The 15,556-nt window shown below is 29.6% G+C and overlaps 1 protein-coding gene across 1 annotated transcript; it reads left to right on the forward strand.

Moving 5' to 3' along the window:
* Window positions 1-1,400: 1,400 nt before the first annotated feature.
* Window positions 1,401-8,334, forward strand: LOC113557920 (cytochrome P450 4C1-like). The gene is made up of 13 exons (XM_026963457.1): window positions 1,401-1,424; window positions 2,536-2,734; window positions 2,831-2,940; window positions 3,063-3,153; window positions 3,428-3,616; window positions 3,729-3,795; window positions 3,878-4,001; window positions 4,598-4,682; window positions 4,765-4,874; window positions 5,253-5,321; window positions 5,412-5,580; window positions 6,665-6,844; window positions 8,150-8,334. Exons 1-13 carry the CDS (start codon window positions 1,401-1,403, stop codon window positions 8,332-8,334), a joined length of 1,602 nt encoding a protein of 533 aa, XP_026819258.1.
* Window positions 8,335-15,556: the final 7,222 nt, after the last annotated feature.

Raw genomic sequence — 15,556 nt, forward strand, 5'->3', positions numbered from 1 at the left:
AGTTCTTAAAACCATAAATTACTATTATTTTCAAAACATCATAGCCTCTATAATCTATATGTCGATCCACATTATCATAGGCTTTAATCCTTAATACATAAAGTTTGTTAATTCAGAAACAATAACTAACTCAAATTTTAAATTATATACATCAACATAATAAAAAAATCTACTCAATAATTTGCAATAAAGAAGGGTGGAGATGATATTAAAAAAGGAGGATAATGCTTCATTTACATAAAAAAAAAAACCAAGTACCTTGCTGAAAGTATACAGTGAATTAAGTTTATTTAAATTTTCAAAAATCAGCATTTGAATAACGGCATTACCTATTAAAAAAAAAAAAAAGGTAAAATATATGATTATGCTTTAAAAATCATTATTTTAGTTTTTTTTTTTTAAATTATTGTGTGGAATTTGTTAGGCGTAATAATTTTAACCCAACAAATATTTAACTATTTAGACTAATATAAAACAATTACACATTTGTTTTTTTAGATTAAATTTTGTAACAGTGCGAACGACTGATAAGCGATAGGTAAAATTGTATAGTACAATCACTACAATAATTTGTAATTAATATTCATATTATATTGCGTTACGGATTTGTTCCATATCGATATTTACATTGGAAAATTATTCCAAATGAAGTATGTTATTTCAAATCGTGTTGATTAATATTTGGTATCGTGATTATTTTATACATATTAGAATTTTAATGTTCGTTTATTGGATTATTACTGTGGTCACATAGTTGTCAAGCTCAAATAAATAAAATAAAATTGTCACAAAAAAAACTACAACAAATTGAGTGCGCATAAACAAAGACAATTAACGACTAGGCATCTATAACAATGGAAATCACATTATAGCAGTGTCAATAGTGTGATACGGGATAAATAGGTAGACATCATTATTATATTGTCTTCAACAACTCTGACTGCCGACAAAATCTTCAGTGGCACAGGCCATAAAAATAAACAGTTTTATTTTTTTGATTTTGAAGAGCGTCTGTTTATGATTAAAATTGTATTGCATTTTTATTGACCGATCCAAAACGGCAATCATAGACTATTGACACTTTCACAGTGATTTACAATAGATACGTCGTATCGTGAGGAGTGGCGTCAAAACGCATAACGCACAATATTTGACGATAATAAAAATAGTTTTACCACAGTATTAGATTATTAATTAACGTATCGAATACGGTGAAATACGCGTCGAATTCGACGTGCGCCTGACCAACATACACGTGACGCGGATGCAACAATATACATCAGACTATTCGCCCTTGGTTGTGACATTGTATAAGAACGATAAAACATATCTTTGGTTTTTAGTTTGCGACGCTTTGCATCGCATCGTTCCCGCCGCCGTCGTCGCTACCGCCGCACACGATGTTCGCGCAAATGAGCATGGCCGTAAGTATGATTTACCGCTTCGTCGTAACAATAATCTCGTATGATAGGTGTATCCGGTGGCCACTATAATTTCATATATTATGCGCTACACGGATACGGGCGATCTAAATATTATTATCATATTATTTGTTGCGCATCCTTTTTCGATTATCGCGCGTACCTATACCTGTTATTGTTAGGTAGGTAGGCACTATACTCGGCGTGTGTTATGAGATTATATTAGAAGTGGGTATATCGCAAACGATGACAAGAAGAAGACTATACTCAAACACTAGAAGATCCGATGATCTGTTGTCGGTTAGAGTTATAATATGTTTTCGGGTAGATTGGCGGCGACGACGAATATTCGATTGAAGTACAGAAATAGAGTTGGTCGGTAGGTCTCCCCTATAGTTGAGCGACGCAGCGATTCCGAGATCATAGAATTTTCCTTGGCCTCGGCGAATATTATACCTAGTACAGTAGTACAGGTACACAAGGTACATTCGGTGAGGTAAATGTTCGATATAAATACGGTTTCCCGTATAAGCAGTGCGTATTTGGGGCGTCGATTTTGGGCCTTTGAGAATAAGCCATGTGAAATTCGTGTGTGTGGCCTATTCTTATTGTAGCCGCCTAGTGATGCCCGACTTCAACGTTTCTGCAGCAGGGAAAGGCAAATGATATTAATTATTATATTGTTTGACTTCGTGCACGTAGGTGGCTTGAGACGATATGTCATAACAATATTGCTATAGGTGTCGTCATTCCGCCAAGTATATAATATCTAATATTATTACCGATCGGTATTACTAATACTATGACGAATTATCTCTGGCTCGAGATATTTTTTAGACGGGATGCATTTCTTAATGTTTCATTTGTGAGGAATATTAAATAATTTCGTGCGAAGCGATTTGAAATATATCGTATAGGCTCGCCGTTTGTCTTTGAAACAAAAATAATAAATTTTCATATCGTACTTATTACGGTCCAGCTCAAACGGGTTTTATACAAACGAATATTTGTTTGTAATTTTGTGTTTTCTTTTGCCGAGAATAACATATTTATCAAAAAAAAAAAAAAAAAAGAAAAAAACCGTTTTGTTTATTATTATATTTGTTGTTTGAAGATACACAACGCAGCGCACGCCTTGCCGACGACGACGAAAAGCGAACTGTACGTTTACGCTTCTATCGTGTTTTTCGTCGTGCTGTGGTGCCGCATGCGATGGCAGTACAGACAATTTTATCGGCTGGCCGATAAGATTAAGGGCCCGCCAACGTACCCGTTAAAAGGATCGATTTACGATCTGCGCACTACCCCCGAAAGTGAGAACACGGCAATGTAAAACCCACTGCAGTTTCCGTTTCGCGAGATTGTCCGTCGCTATATTTATGGTATTTAATTTTTTTTTTCCTCCGTAGAGATAATGTACAATTTTAAAGAATCGGCCGAAAAATACAACTACGAACCGGTAAAATTGTGGGTAGGCCCATTTCTTTTTGTCGGTGTTTATAAGCCAGAAGATGTGCAAGTAAGTTATTGTTTTTTTTTTTGTTTTTTACGTAATATAATTTTACGTGCGAACTTGAGGGGTTGAGCTTAGCTGCAACGATGACGGTCATAAAAAACTTTTTGTTTTTTGTTTGATTGCAGATAGTTTTAAACAGTTCTAAAGCCTTAGAAAAAGGCATTATTTACCACATCATAAGACATGCGGTGGGCGAAGGTGTATTTACTGCTCCGAGTGAGTATTATTTTTCTACATAATATATTTTATTAACTAAATTCAGATTCTCGCGAACGCACAATATATCTGTATAAATCAAAAACTCTATCGCTCGTCGTCGGTTGTAAGGCTACACTATATTAAAATAATAATATTTTAAATCTATTGAATCGCAATTTTCGTAGTTTTATTCCGTGACCATAAGACGTGCTATAGAATGGTCAGATGCATATTATATACAAGCTTATGATTGTGACGTTATGATACTAAAATTGTAGTTGTGATTTTTCAGTGGGCAAATGGAAAAAGCACCGTCGTGTTATAGCCTCGATATTCAGCTCAAAGTTCTTAGATCAACTGTACCCGATATTTAACGAGAACAACAAAAAGCTAGTTGAAAACATTTCCAAACACGTTGGCGAGACACAGCCGTTCGACATTTGGGATTACATAATCTCCTGTAATCTCAATAACGTAAGCCGTAAGTTTCGCAACAGCATCTATAGGCGATCGACAGTAAAACAATCGTTTGTCAGTCGTCGTGTGTATACATTTTAAATAACGTGTCAACTTAGTTATATTATAATATATAGAAGCCGCGATGGGCTACAACCTCAACGATCAACGGACCTTATCGGAATTCGTCTTCGCCATGAAAAAGTAAATTAACAGATATTATTATATACTTAATAAGTCTAAGCACATCAAAATGGTTTACGGAAAACGAACCACACGTTTTTAGAGTTTCAGAACTGAGCAAATGCATTGTGAAGCCATGGTTGTACATCGATCAGATTTTCGCGGTTCACACGTACTTGACTGGTTTAAACGTGTATATGAGTCAATTGAACAGGGTCTCGTTACAAGTCAGTGGTTGTCGGAATAATAAATAATATAATAGCGACCTACGAACAGAGTCGTCTCAGGATTATGCAAGGCTCCGGGGCCTAACACGTTTTGTCGGTCGCCAAATATTTATATTTTTTTGACATTAATATGTATGTGTAAAGAAACATATTGACGCGCTGATACATAATTGGTTAGAAAGTTTTATACTCAAATAAAAAGTAATTAATTACAAAACTAACATAATATTTTTAGTATAACTGAATAATTTATTTTATAAGAAATTGTCGTTAAATTTAATGTAAGAGCCCATCATTTTTAAATATATATTTTTACAACGTATCTAAGTACTTACACGTGTTTAATATCATACAGTGTTGAATTGTGATTGCTTGCGAAGAAAGTGAAACTTAAATATTATTAAATATTTTATACATTTAATACATGTTTGTTAATATATGTTAAATTAAAAGTTAAAAAAAATCGGAGGCCTTTAAAAGTTGTGGAGAGGGGACCCCTGGGCCTATGTCTTAAGACGGCTCTGATTACGAATTTATATTCATTAATAAATATGTATAGAGTTTTTAATAATTTCAAGTGTAACGGATTTGTTTAGATAATAAGGGATAAGAAACTAGAATTCAAATCAACAAAATCGCAACAATCTACGGACAACTCTCACAAAGTCGTTCCGGAAGAAAGTAGTATGCAATATTTAGATAATTCCACAACTTAGGTCGTGTATAATATGTAGATATATTTTATGTAAATTCTATTATACAGATAAGAATTCGACAAAAGTGTTCTTAGACAAGTTGCTTAAGTTAAATGACGAAGGTGCTGACTTTACAGACGAAGATCTCAAGGATGAGGTTATAACAATGACAGTCGCGGTAAGAGACACAATTATACGCGTAATGCTTATAAAAGGCCATAGCGAGTTATTTAATTTAGCATTAACATACTAAAGAATGAGAAAAATTTAACAAAAAAAAAAAATAATAAATACATGATTCTCTACTTGCTAAACCCAAGCAAAGTTGTTTTCCATATAAATCTTAAAATCAAAAATTTACACAGTATTTTTGAACGGCATTGACAAGATATGTCAAAATAAAAAATCCACTAATTATATTTGTAATTTGCGGAAAATAAATTTTACATTGATATTATTTACGATAAAAATCGCTATGTGTATATTATGCTTGACGAACATTTATAAGAGATTAACGTAATAGGTATTTAGATTTTTTAATATTTTATAATTTTAGGGCAGCGATACCAGTGCCATCAGTGAATGCTTTTGCATTCTGTTACTAGCTATGCATCAAGATATCCAGGTAAAATTTAACAATTTTTTTTTTCAATATTTTTATTTTTTATTTTTATTTTTTTTTCATATCCCTCACGCATGTAAAATATTTTCACAGGATAAAGTATACGACGAGATTTACAGTGTCTTAGGAGACAGTGATCGCGAAGTTATTCCTGAAGACATATTTAGATTTAAATATTTGGAAATGGTGTTAAAAGAAAGCCTCAGGTTGTTTCCTCCCGGAGCAATTTTTTCTAGAAAAATTAACGAGAACGTAAAGCTCAGTAAGTGTTATTAATTAAAAGTACCTATACATAATTATTTATCTACTTGAAACGTATAATTGGTAAAATCATTTACAAAATAAAAAAATTTGACGCGTATTATTATAATCTTAATTTAGATAAATTGTAATTTAAAAGTTTAACGATTTATTAAGTATACAATTTATACGATATTACTTGGTTCGTTGATTAATATAGGTATCTAATAGCTTAAAAGTTAAAATTAATTTAATAATATTTTTAAAATGGTATTGATTAAAGAAAATTTATAATATTTGTAGAAGTTGTAAGTTTCCACTAATAATGTTTTTGAATTATAATACAATTATGTAAAGTGTTATTTATCATTTAAATATATATAATTTGATCCAAATATTAATTTCAAATGTCTATAAAAAATAATTATGCTTTTATATTTTTTTAGTTCTCATATTAACTATTTATAAATAATATTGTATACAAATTGATGATGATATTATTTTTTTCACAAAATATATATTATATACATACATAAAATTTGAAAATTTTCATAATTTTCACGAATTTTGTAAAAATTTAAGTTTCAAATGTATTTAAAAAATTGAAAATTTATCTGCGTATTTTAATTATTTTTATACAGATATAAGAACATTTTATGTGGGATCTTGAAATACATTTTTAAGAATTTAGACCTAACGAATATCTAATGTTTATTAAAAATTTTCGTTTTCCTTAATTTAATTTTTTCGATTATTAAGAAAAGATTTTTTTCCTTTTGTCCTCCCAAAATTTTAACTTATAAAAAAGTTAAAAATTACCAAAAAGTTGAAAATCGAATTAGGTATTTTCTACCTCAAAAGTTGACAGTCAAAAATAAAAACAAATCAATATAAAATCAATACATTCATCGCTCCGCTTTAAGTCTAATAGGATTTCATTACGAATTCCGTGTTAGTTTTTTTTAGATAAAGTCGATAAAAGTTTTATCGCATTGTTGTTACTGTGTAATATAAAACACGAGCGATAAAACGATGTTTACGTAATAGTGCGAATGCCGTAAATGTATTTTTTTTTGTTGATTTTAATTCATTTCTTTTTTTAACAGCGAACTTCGAACTGCCGAAGGGCTCCAATGTGTTCGTGTCACCTTACGTCACACATCGTTGCCCACAGCTGTATCCCGATCCCGACACGTTCAATCCGGAAAACTTTAGTCCCGAGAACGAAGCGAATCGGCACAAGTTCAGTTTTTTGGCGTTCAGCGGCGGTCCTAGGGGTTGTCTAGGTAAAGTTGTGCCAAATGAGTATTAATCGAATTGTCGGCGCGTTCGTTGTTGTTATCCCTCATTCACCTCTAAGGTCTATCTTAAAAACAAACGTCGTGCGTTCCGATGACAATAAATACAATATAATATATTATGTAATAAACTTTTATAGGAGCTTGCACCCTATTCGGGTTGGAACCCATATCATCCCTAAAACCGTAAAAAAAACTTCAATACCCAAAATGCATATGAAAATCGAATGATTATTATTTTCAAAACAACCGAAGTAACACCGAACCCAGAATACAAATTATCCTGGTTAACCCAAATCGAATAATTTTTTATTTTACTAATTTCATGTTGTAATATGTTATCTTGTAAGTATTTTTCGAGGTTAGTTTGGTTCTGTTTTAGTTAGTCAATAGTCTTACAATTAATTGGTATTGCTGTCAATACATTTTAATATGTATGCATTACACGTCTTAATTGTGTTCATTCATTCGGAAGTATCGTCTATCAATGATATTTTACAAGACAATATTCTAATAAGTATCTTTTAAGTAATTAAAAAAAATGTTAGGCCTAAGTAGTTTTTAAATTAAGTTTTATTTTGAACTACTCAACGCTCGTATTAACCCTAATTTAGTAACAGTTATACGAGTACCGAAACGTTTCTTGAAATATTTTTATTCAGTTGTTTAAAATAAAATAAAAATGATTCGGGTGCCAAGCCTCGAAAGAGTATTTCAATAATCAAAAAGAATTATTCGTCTTGTTGCGTCTATCTCCATAAAATAGCTAATTTTGACCAGTTTTTCTAAATATTATATTTTTAAAAAACTTCAGATTCGTGAATAATTAATTATAAAAAAGAAATCAACATTTTTGGGTCTGTTTTCTCAAAGTATTTATAGACATTTTTTAAAATTTCGAATCTTAAAATATATACCGGCATTAAATTAGTATTATACATTTAAGATATTCCAAAAAGTGGCTTCATAGTGAAATTTAAATCCATTTAAATTAATTAATAATTTATTCACGAATGAATTATTATAAATTGATCACAGACGGACAAGACCAAATTTCTCGCACAGCTGAGATAAAGTACGTTTTGTTGCGGGAGATTAAATAAAATAATGAAAAGTGAACAACTCCGGCCATGTCCATCATAATAGGTAGGTAAACATATTATTAATGTGGAAACTGAATTGGGAAAAAAAGTTATGTGTCCGACGGCAAGACGTTTATCAACCCGTATGATATTTTATTCTGTTATATTGCGCAAGTACGGGTTTCATAATTGTCGCTCGCTTTCCCCACAGGTGTCAAGTACGCTATGATCTCCATGAAGTTAATGATGGTGGCGGTTTTGCGCCGTTACAGCGTACACACGGAGTGTAAAATGTCGGAGATCGAAATGCAGATCGATTTGCTGGCGAAAAAAGCCAATGGCTACCCGATCACAATCCGGCCTAGAGAGAGAACGCAAGACCGGACTTTTGCTTGAAAAAAAAACCACCATACAAATGTAATATTACTATTATAGTTTTCACTAAAAACAATATAAAGAAAAAAAAATCAAGTAAAAAACACGTCAGTTTGTATTATTAATTATTATCGTTTCTTGTAATATGTAATTATTACAACATTTTTATGGTAAAGAGTGTCTGAGTGTACGATCAAAACTATTATTAGAGTTGATAGAATATTATTTCTCCACGTTTTGAAGGGCCTTCACGCGGTCATTTGAGTTGAAAATATATTATTCAGCACGTTTAATTGCCAACGGGTTTCCAACAGATTTTTTCTACCATTTCATCGAGCATAATATTATTATGATAACAACCCACTGATAAATAAATGAAGGCACCTTTAACACACCGAGTTAGTCCAAAAGAAAAATGCAACTCTGTAAGTCCAAGTTATAATAAATTATGATATTTCATGTTAAGGACATTAAAGTGTCCTAATCTGTAAACAAATCGTCAACAAAATACATTTGTTTATAAAGTTTTTCATGCATTATGTCTGTATAAAAAAAAGGTGGACTAGTGGATACCGCTTTGCCGTATATTAGGTGTCGAGTGGGTCACTATTATGAGTGTGTTAAATTCGAATTTAATGATATATTACTGTATATGAAAAACGGTTCTAAGCGGAGAAGGTCTATCAATATACCTATTAAGTACATTTATTGATATACTTTATAGTTACTTAAGTCATTAATTTTATTTTTGGTATCAAAGTAGATTGATATAATATGTTTTCTGAAAAACTTGCATTTATTATATTATTAGTATTTAATTATTACATAGTAATATATATTTATACCACATCACATCAACTTAAATAACTCAAAATTTGATAAAAGCTTTTTGTAAATACCGTAAAACAGGGTAAATATATATCTTAAAATATATCAAAAATATCATTGCGTAAAATAAGTAAAATTCATATATAATATACGTAAAAGTTTTAAGTTCCAATGAACGTTTTTACATTTAAACAAAATAATTATCATTGTTATTTATTGTTTACATAAACAATTTCGTTAAAATTTAAACTTAGAATATTTATGAAAAATAATTGCCTTTATATTATACGTATATAATCAATTTATAACAATTAAACCATTATTTCATTTACGGAAGACGATAATATAAGGACTTAGTGGAAATGGATCAAGTTTCTGTAGTTATTAGTTTTTGAATTATAAAAAGATAAAGCAACTAATTTAGTCAAAATCTGGTAAAAAAAATTCCCGTTTTTACTTAATTTTTGTTTGGTTTTTCCTGATTTTCCACCTTCAAAGTTGAATATCGAAATATTTTATCGACAACTTATCGAGCTTTTATCGTGTATTTACATACACACTGCACACACATACACACACAAAACACATCATTGTAAAATCAATACATTCATCGCTCTGTTTAGAATATAAAATCAGTGAATCTTAAATAACTATTCCAGGTTACCGCGAAAAAAAACTATTCGAGTTGTTTAAAATAATTTGATTTTCAGATAATATTCTTTTATATCGAAACTTGGAACTTTTTGTACAATAAATCACAGTATTAAGAACATATGGAGTGATTCATTTAACATAAGACACACATTATTTTAGAAAACACTAACGTTTTGAAAAACGTTTCTTTTATAAAAAACAACGTTTTTTGAAAAATGTATGTTTCTTATGGTTATTATTTTATTTTAAGTATTAAACATTTTTAATTTTATATTCCGGAGATATTCTGTTTTGGAGTATTTCAATTTATAAAAATAAAATAAAAATTTAACAAATAGTTTATTGTCTATACCTAACTATTTAAATTATAGCCGAGCAGAGTAATGGATCAAAATTTTGCAGTCTATCCTTCATATCCCCGTACCAATTCACTTTGTTTATCTAAACTTTAAAAAAAAACGTTTTATAACTCATAAACTAACTGTCAACCATTATCGTAAAATTTGACTGAAAAAAATTAATTTAATCTTTTGTTTTTTAATGACTAGTGATGTAAAATAAATATTTTTCAAAAAACGTTAATTGTTTTTGAAACAAAGAGTATCTCACGTTAAATGGATTATTCGGTATATTCGATAAACGCCGTGTGCGTATTTATTAAGGGTTACTGTTGTAATAATATAATACGTACGTTATAATAGTGATAAATAAACTGATCTCGTTTTACGATATATATTTTAATATAAACTTATTTGATAATATTTTATTTTTTTAACAACGAACTATAGTCATTATTATTATTATATGGCTTATTTGATATAAAATATTTGATTGATTTAAAGTTTAAATTATTATTATACTAAAAAATTTCATAACGTATCGTATACTTACATCACGTTTCAATTGTTATGGATTTATATTATAACGTTGCGTTATAGTAACACCACATATTGATACGTATCGATCTAGATGACTCTATTATAGTGTGCAAATGCCGATAAGACTACGGTTTGTTTGCGATTTAAAACATTATGCTCTAACGTAAAACAGAGTGTAGCAAAAACAACAAGCTAACATAATACACGAACTTTATACGTATAACTTTCATTCTAATCATTTTAAATTTTGATATATACGATTATTTTTAATTAGGTTAGGTAACCTACCAAAATTAAACACTAAATATTGTTAAAACAAAAGTAATTACATATTAAGTTAAATACATCTGTCAGCTATTTCTGTTACGCTCTAATAAATAACCAGTACCTACCTGATAGCAATCATTGGTGAAAGAAAATATGGTTATGGCGAAGGGAGGGGTTGAGGACTTAATTCAGCCAAGTCTAGGTCCTAGACCAATGTTTTTTTCTTTTTTTTTTTTATGAAACCATCATAAAATTACAAAATACAAAATTACAATATTGTAGTTAACATGTTTATACTATATATATTTTCAGTTCAAAGGTTGTATTAGAGATATAGAGTAAAAATTAATAATTAATAAATTTCTAATAATGAATCTAAATAATCATTATTTTATGTTCCAAATTATGTTCAAGCCGATGTCTCCACTGAACAGTTTAGCTATAATGTGTTTTATTTTCCTGAGTAAATTTACTTAAAGTATTGATTAAGTTACTATAATATCTAGGGAACGGATTTAAATGCTTCAAAAAAACAAAAAAATGCTTTAGAAAAATACGATTTAATGCACTCATAACAAAAATTTTTAAAAATGCATTAAAAAATTGCTCTTAAAATTCATTAAAAAGATGTGTAGTCATTTGTTTTATAACTAAGAAATCTGAAATTCACTAATACTTAAAATAATTCTCCATTTATAATATATAGGAGTAAAAACAGATAAAAATATTTAAATATAGGTAAATAAATCATTTTAACTTAGATAAAGCGTACTCATTATTAATAATTAATAAATGCTTGTATTAGGCTTAAGTATTTTCATTTTTTTAAAATAAACATTTTAGAGCCCTTAAACCATACATGCTTGTAACGTGAACCACGAGCATAAGCTCTAGTTTTGAGAAATATATTTTATTAAAATGAGTTAGGTAAACATCTTTTTAACACGTAAATTTAAATTTACAGTTTTATCGGTCAAATTTGATTACTTAACACTTTTTAATCATAGATCACTCGATTTGAAGTGACAGCAATCAGTCACTATTTTTTTTAGGTCTATTAACAATTTTTGATTGAAGCGGAATGCATTTACAACGGAAATATTTACTTATACAGATGCAGCAATTGATTTAACTGTTTTTACACAGTCTTTTTTTCGGTTTCCGGAACATCCACAACTCCAACAACATTTTCGATCGCTTTTTGTTCACTTATACGTTTATCCAATGAAGAAATTTCATTTTTTAGTTTGCAACATTCTTTTTTCAAACTTTTATTTTTATACTTGATATTTTTAATTGTAGTAATTAGTTCTCGCAGTTGATTAAATTTTTCACTCATTAAGTTAATCGATTCAATTAGGTTTTTAATAGTATAATTATGAATATTTTGATTATAATTAATATGTTCTATTATTCTTGTATTTCTGGGAGACTTTGTTTTATCAAATTTTACTTAGAATTTGCGGGATATTGTGGGGTGGATGACATGATCCGTGTGTCACCCTGTCGTGAATATGATGGGAGATTTCCACTCATTCCAAAATTGCTGTTGTTATTTACGCTTATGATGACAATAATGAGTAGGTACCGAATTGAAATAAATGTGAGTTCTAAAATATAAATAAATAATATGATTGGATATTTATTCTAATGGTTCGTAACAAGCTGCGTTTTATGCTTAATGAGTATGATTAATAGCCAAATCCAAAGTCCATTAGCAAATGCATCCCACACAGAAATAATATTATAGTACTTGATTTCATAATGAACGATTTTCTATCGTAGACGACATTATTATTAAACAATAGTTTGATCTCATAAAAATTGTGCGCTCCATCTTACATAAAACTTAAACAAACAGAATTGAATGTATAGTATATATCAGGGGTGGTCAACCGGCGGCTCGCGAACCTTTTTTATCTGGCCCGCGCGGCCGCGTTATATTTTAAAATTACATCATACAATTTCAAAGTCAATTGTCTATAGTATAGATTAGTATTTAGCATAGACGTAGCATAGAATACTCTATGCTACGTTTATGCTAAATTAAAATGCATATTTTGAATGAAATTTTTTTTGCTCTCTATACTATGGACGCTAAATTTTTATTTTCTAAATATTGGCCCTCTAATAATTTACAGTTGCTCATCCCTGGTATATATATATATAAACCGGCTAGGTCAAATGCTTTATTCCTAGACGCAGATACGTAGGCGTGTCGCGGATCTCAACGTTATATTATAACTATAACAATAAACTGACTCAGATTAAATATTTGGGAATTAAACAGTACAAACGATTAATTTGAGGTTCTTACCTCGAGTCCAAACAAAAAATGCTTAATAACCACTTCCATCTGCTTTGTCCTGTATGGCTATATTTAAATTAAAATATAATCAATTCACACAGAATTCACACTATACAAATCTCTGCTGAGACCCATTTGGGGACCCATCAAACCTACTCAAACCCGCATAATCTAAGCCCATCAGTCCATCACTCTTCGCCAAACAGCCTCAGCCTTCTGGTACGTAACCAACTAATTTCCGAATTTCCACACAGATTTAAAAATAAAAACAGTGGACCAGCTAACCAAAATCCATTAGACAGGTTTTACTCGGAATTCAAACAAAACATAACAATTATTACAGCTACCTAACATAATATAATAATAATACGATATATTTGTCGTCGTGATGTTTCCTACGAATGTTCACATAATTTATTCTATATCATTAAAATATTCCGATTAGAGGTTATTAGTGGGCGTGGGAGATGATAATAATAATATTAAGATCATACATCAGGCATGTATAGAGGAGGGGGTTGGGGTACAACCCTCCGAAATAATTTCAAGTAACCTATTAAATTCTGTAAACTCCCCAGAAATTTTTTTTTGTATACGTACCTGTCATACATAACACATATAGTAATACAGAGTAATATTGTTCTGTATAGTCAAATACATATTTTCCTGAAAAATTTTATAATTTGTACTTGGATACTTACTGTTATTAAAATGTTTGACCATTTACACAAGTGGAGAATAAAGGGCGCTTATTTTTTATTATCAACAATTAAAAATTAAATTCGATGAAAACGACCGCGGACTAAAACATTAAAATATGTAAATATGAGAAAAAGTGTTGAAAATTTTAAATTCGTCACTAGGTAAATCTAAAATAGTGATATCGAAAATCATCTGCCGCGTAAAACCGGAATAATTTTCTCATCGTTGTACATTTTTTCGGTCGATAATAATGCCATTCATCGCACGGTAACAATAATAATTAATAACATGGCTGCAGGAGTGCAGATATCGAAATAATAATTGTAAAGTAATACGGTTTATGGACTCCGCGGTACCTCGTCGTGGCTTTTAATAATTTAATTTTCATCTAGTACGCTCTCGCCGCTGACCTTTTGTGATTTTTTTTTTTGTTTTGTTTTTGTTTTCGTTTCGTTTTTTTTTTAATGCATACCTAATCGTTCTCGCTCCACGAGCTCCTAAATAATTATGAGCCGTAAAAATAAAATTTCCCGTCGCCGCGTAGTCCGCTGAGCACTTTGTCAGAATCCAAGACGTGAACAATGTTTTATATAATAATAAAGTATATTACTCACGGGTAGGATATCAAAACATTTTAGCAATTGAAATTTGGCCAATTTGTCTTGGTCATTATTGCCTAGATTGGTTGTATACAATTTAGAGTGTAAACTACAATCATTGACGTAATACCGAAGAATTGTAATATGTATATAATACACGTGAAACAACAACGTTATTTTCACAACGTAGAAATAAAATAAAATTTTTTATTGCTTATCTAGTCGAATACTAGAAAAAAAAAATCTATACTGTTGTATATATTTATGATTACATTTTTTGTTATACGAACAACAACAATAAAAACAAAAATGAGTATACAAGTATGCATTCACGTTGTATAACGTGAAGTAAATAAGAGTATTTATTATGTTACTAAAAATGCAAAAATTCATTTCCTGTAAATTTGTTTTAAGAAGTTTTCATTATTATAAATTATTACAGAAAGCGATTCTTATGAAAAAGATAACTCTGTTAAATGATAAACCGTGAAAAACTATACTTAATTATTATTATATATATATATACCTACAGGTACTTGTTGTTGTTACCTATGTAGACGCATAAAAAAGTACAGATTTGATTAAAGTTTATATTTTTTAACAGCATATTTTATTTAGAATATCATCCACATTGGTTTTATATTATTTTGTGTTTAATCGTTTGATTTGATTTTTCTTGAATTTGAAGTTCAGGAGTTATGATTTATAATACTTTCGTCGTGTTATTATTATTGTAATTAATTAGCTTAAATTATTGCGTTGAATTTGGTTGATTATGTAAAGCGGAAGTTTGAATTTTTCATAAACAAAAACGTGAAGACGTTATGCGTACAACAATTTTCCCAAGTTTTAATCATTAGTTTACAGAATAATATTATGATATGTATTTTATATGGTCTGTCGATATTGATTATATTAGTAAAAATTTTTCTATAGTTGATAATTTTTGATCTTTGTACATTTATGATAAATGCTTGCTGAAAAACAAACAAAAAAAAGACGGCAAA

This window comes from Rhopalosiphum maidis, chromosome 3 (genome assembly GCF_003676215.2).
Source record: "Rhopalosiphum maidis isolate BTI-1 chromosome 3, ASM367621v3, whole genome shotgun sequence".
Lineage (NCBI taxonomy): Eukaryota > Metazoa > Arthropoda > Insecta > Hemiptera > Aphididae > Rhopalosiphum > Rhopalosiphum maidis.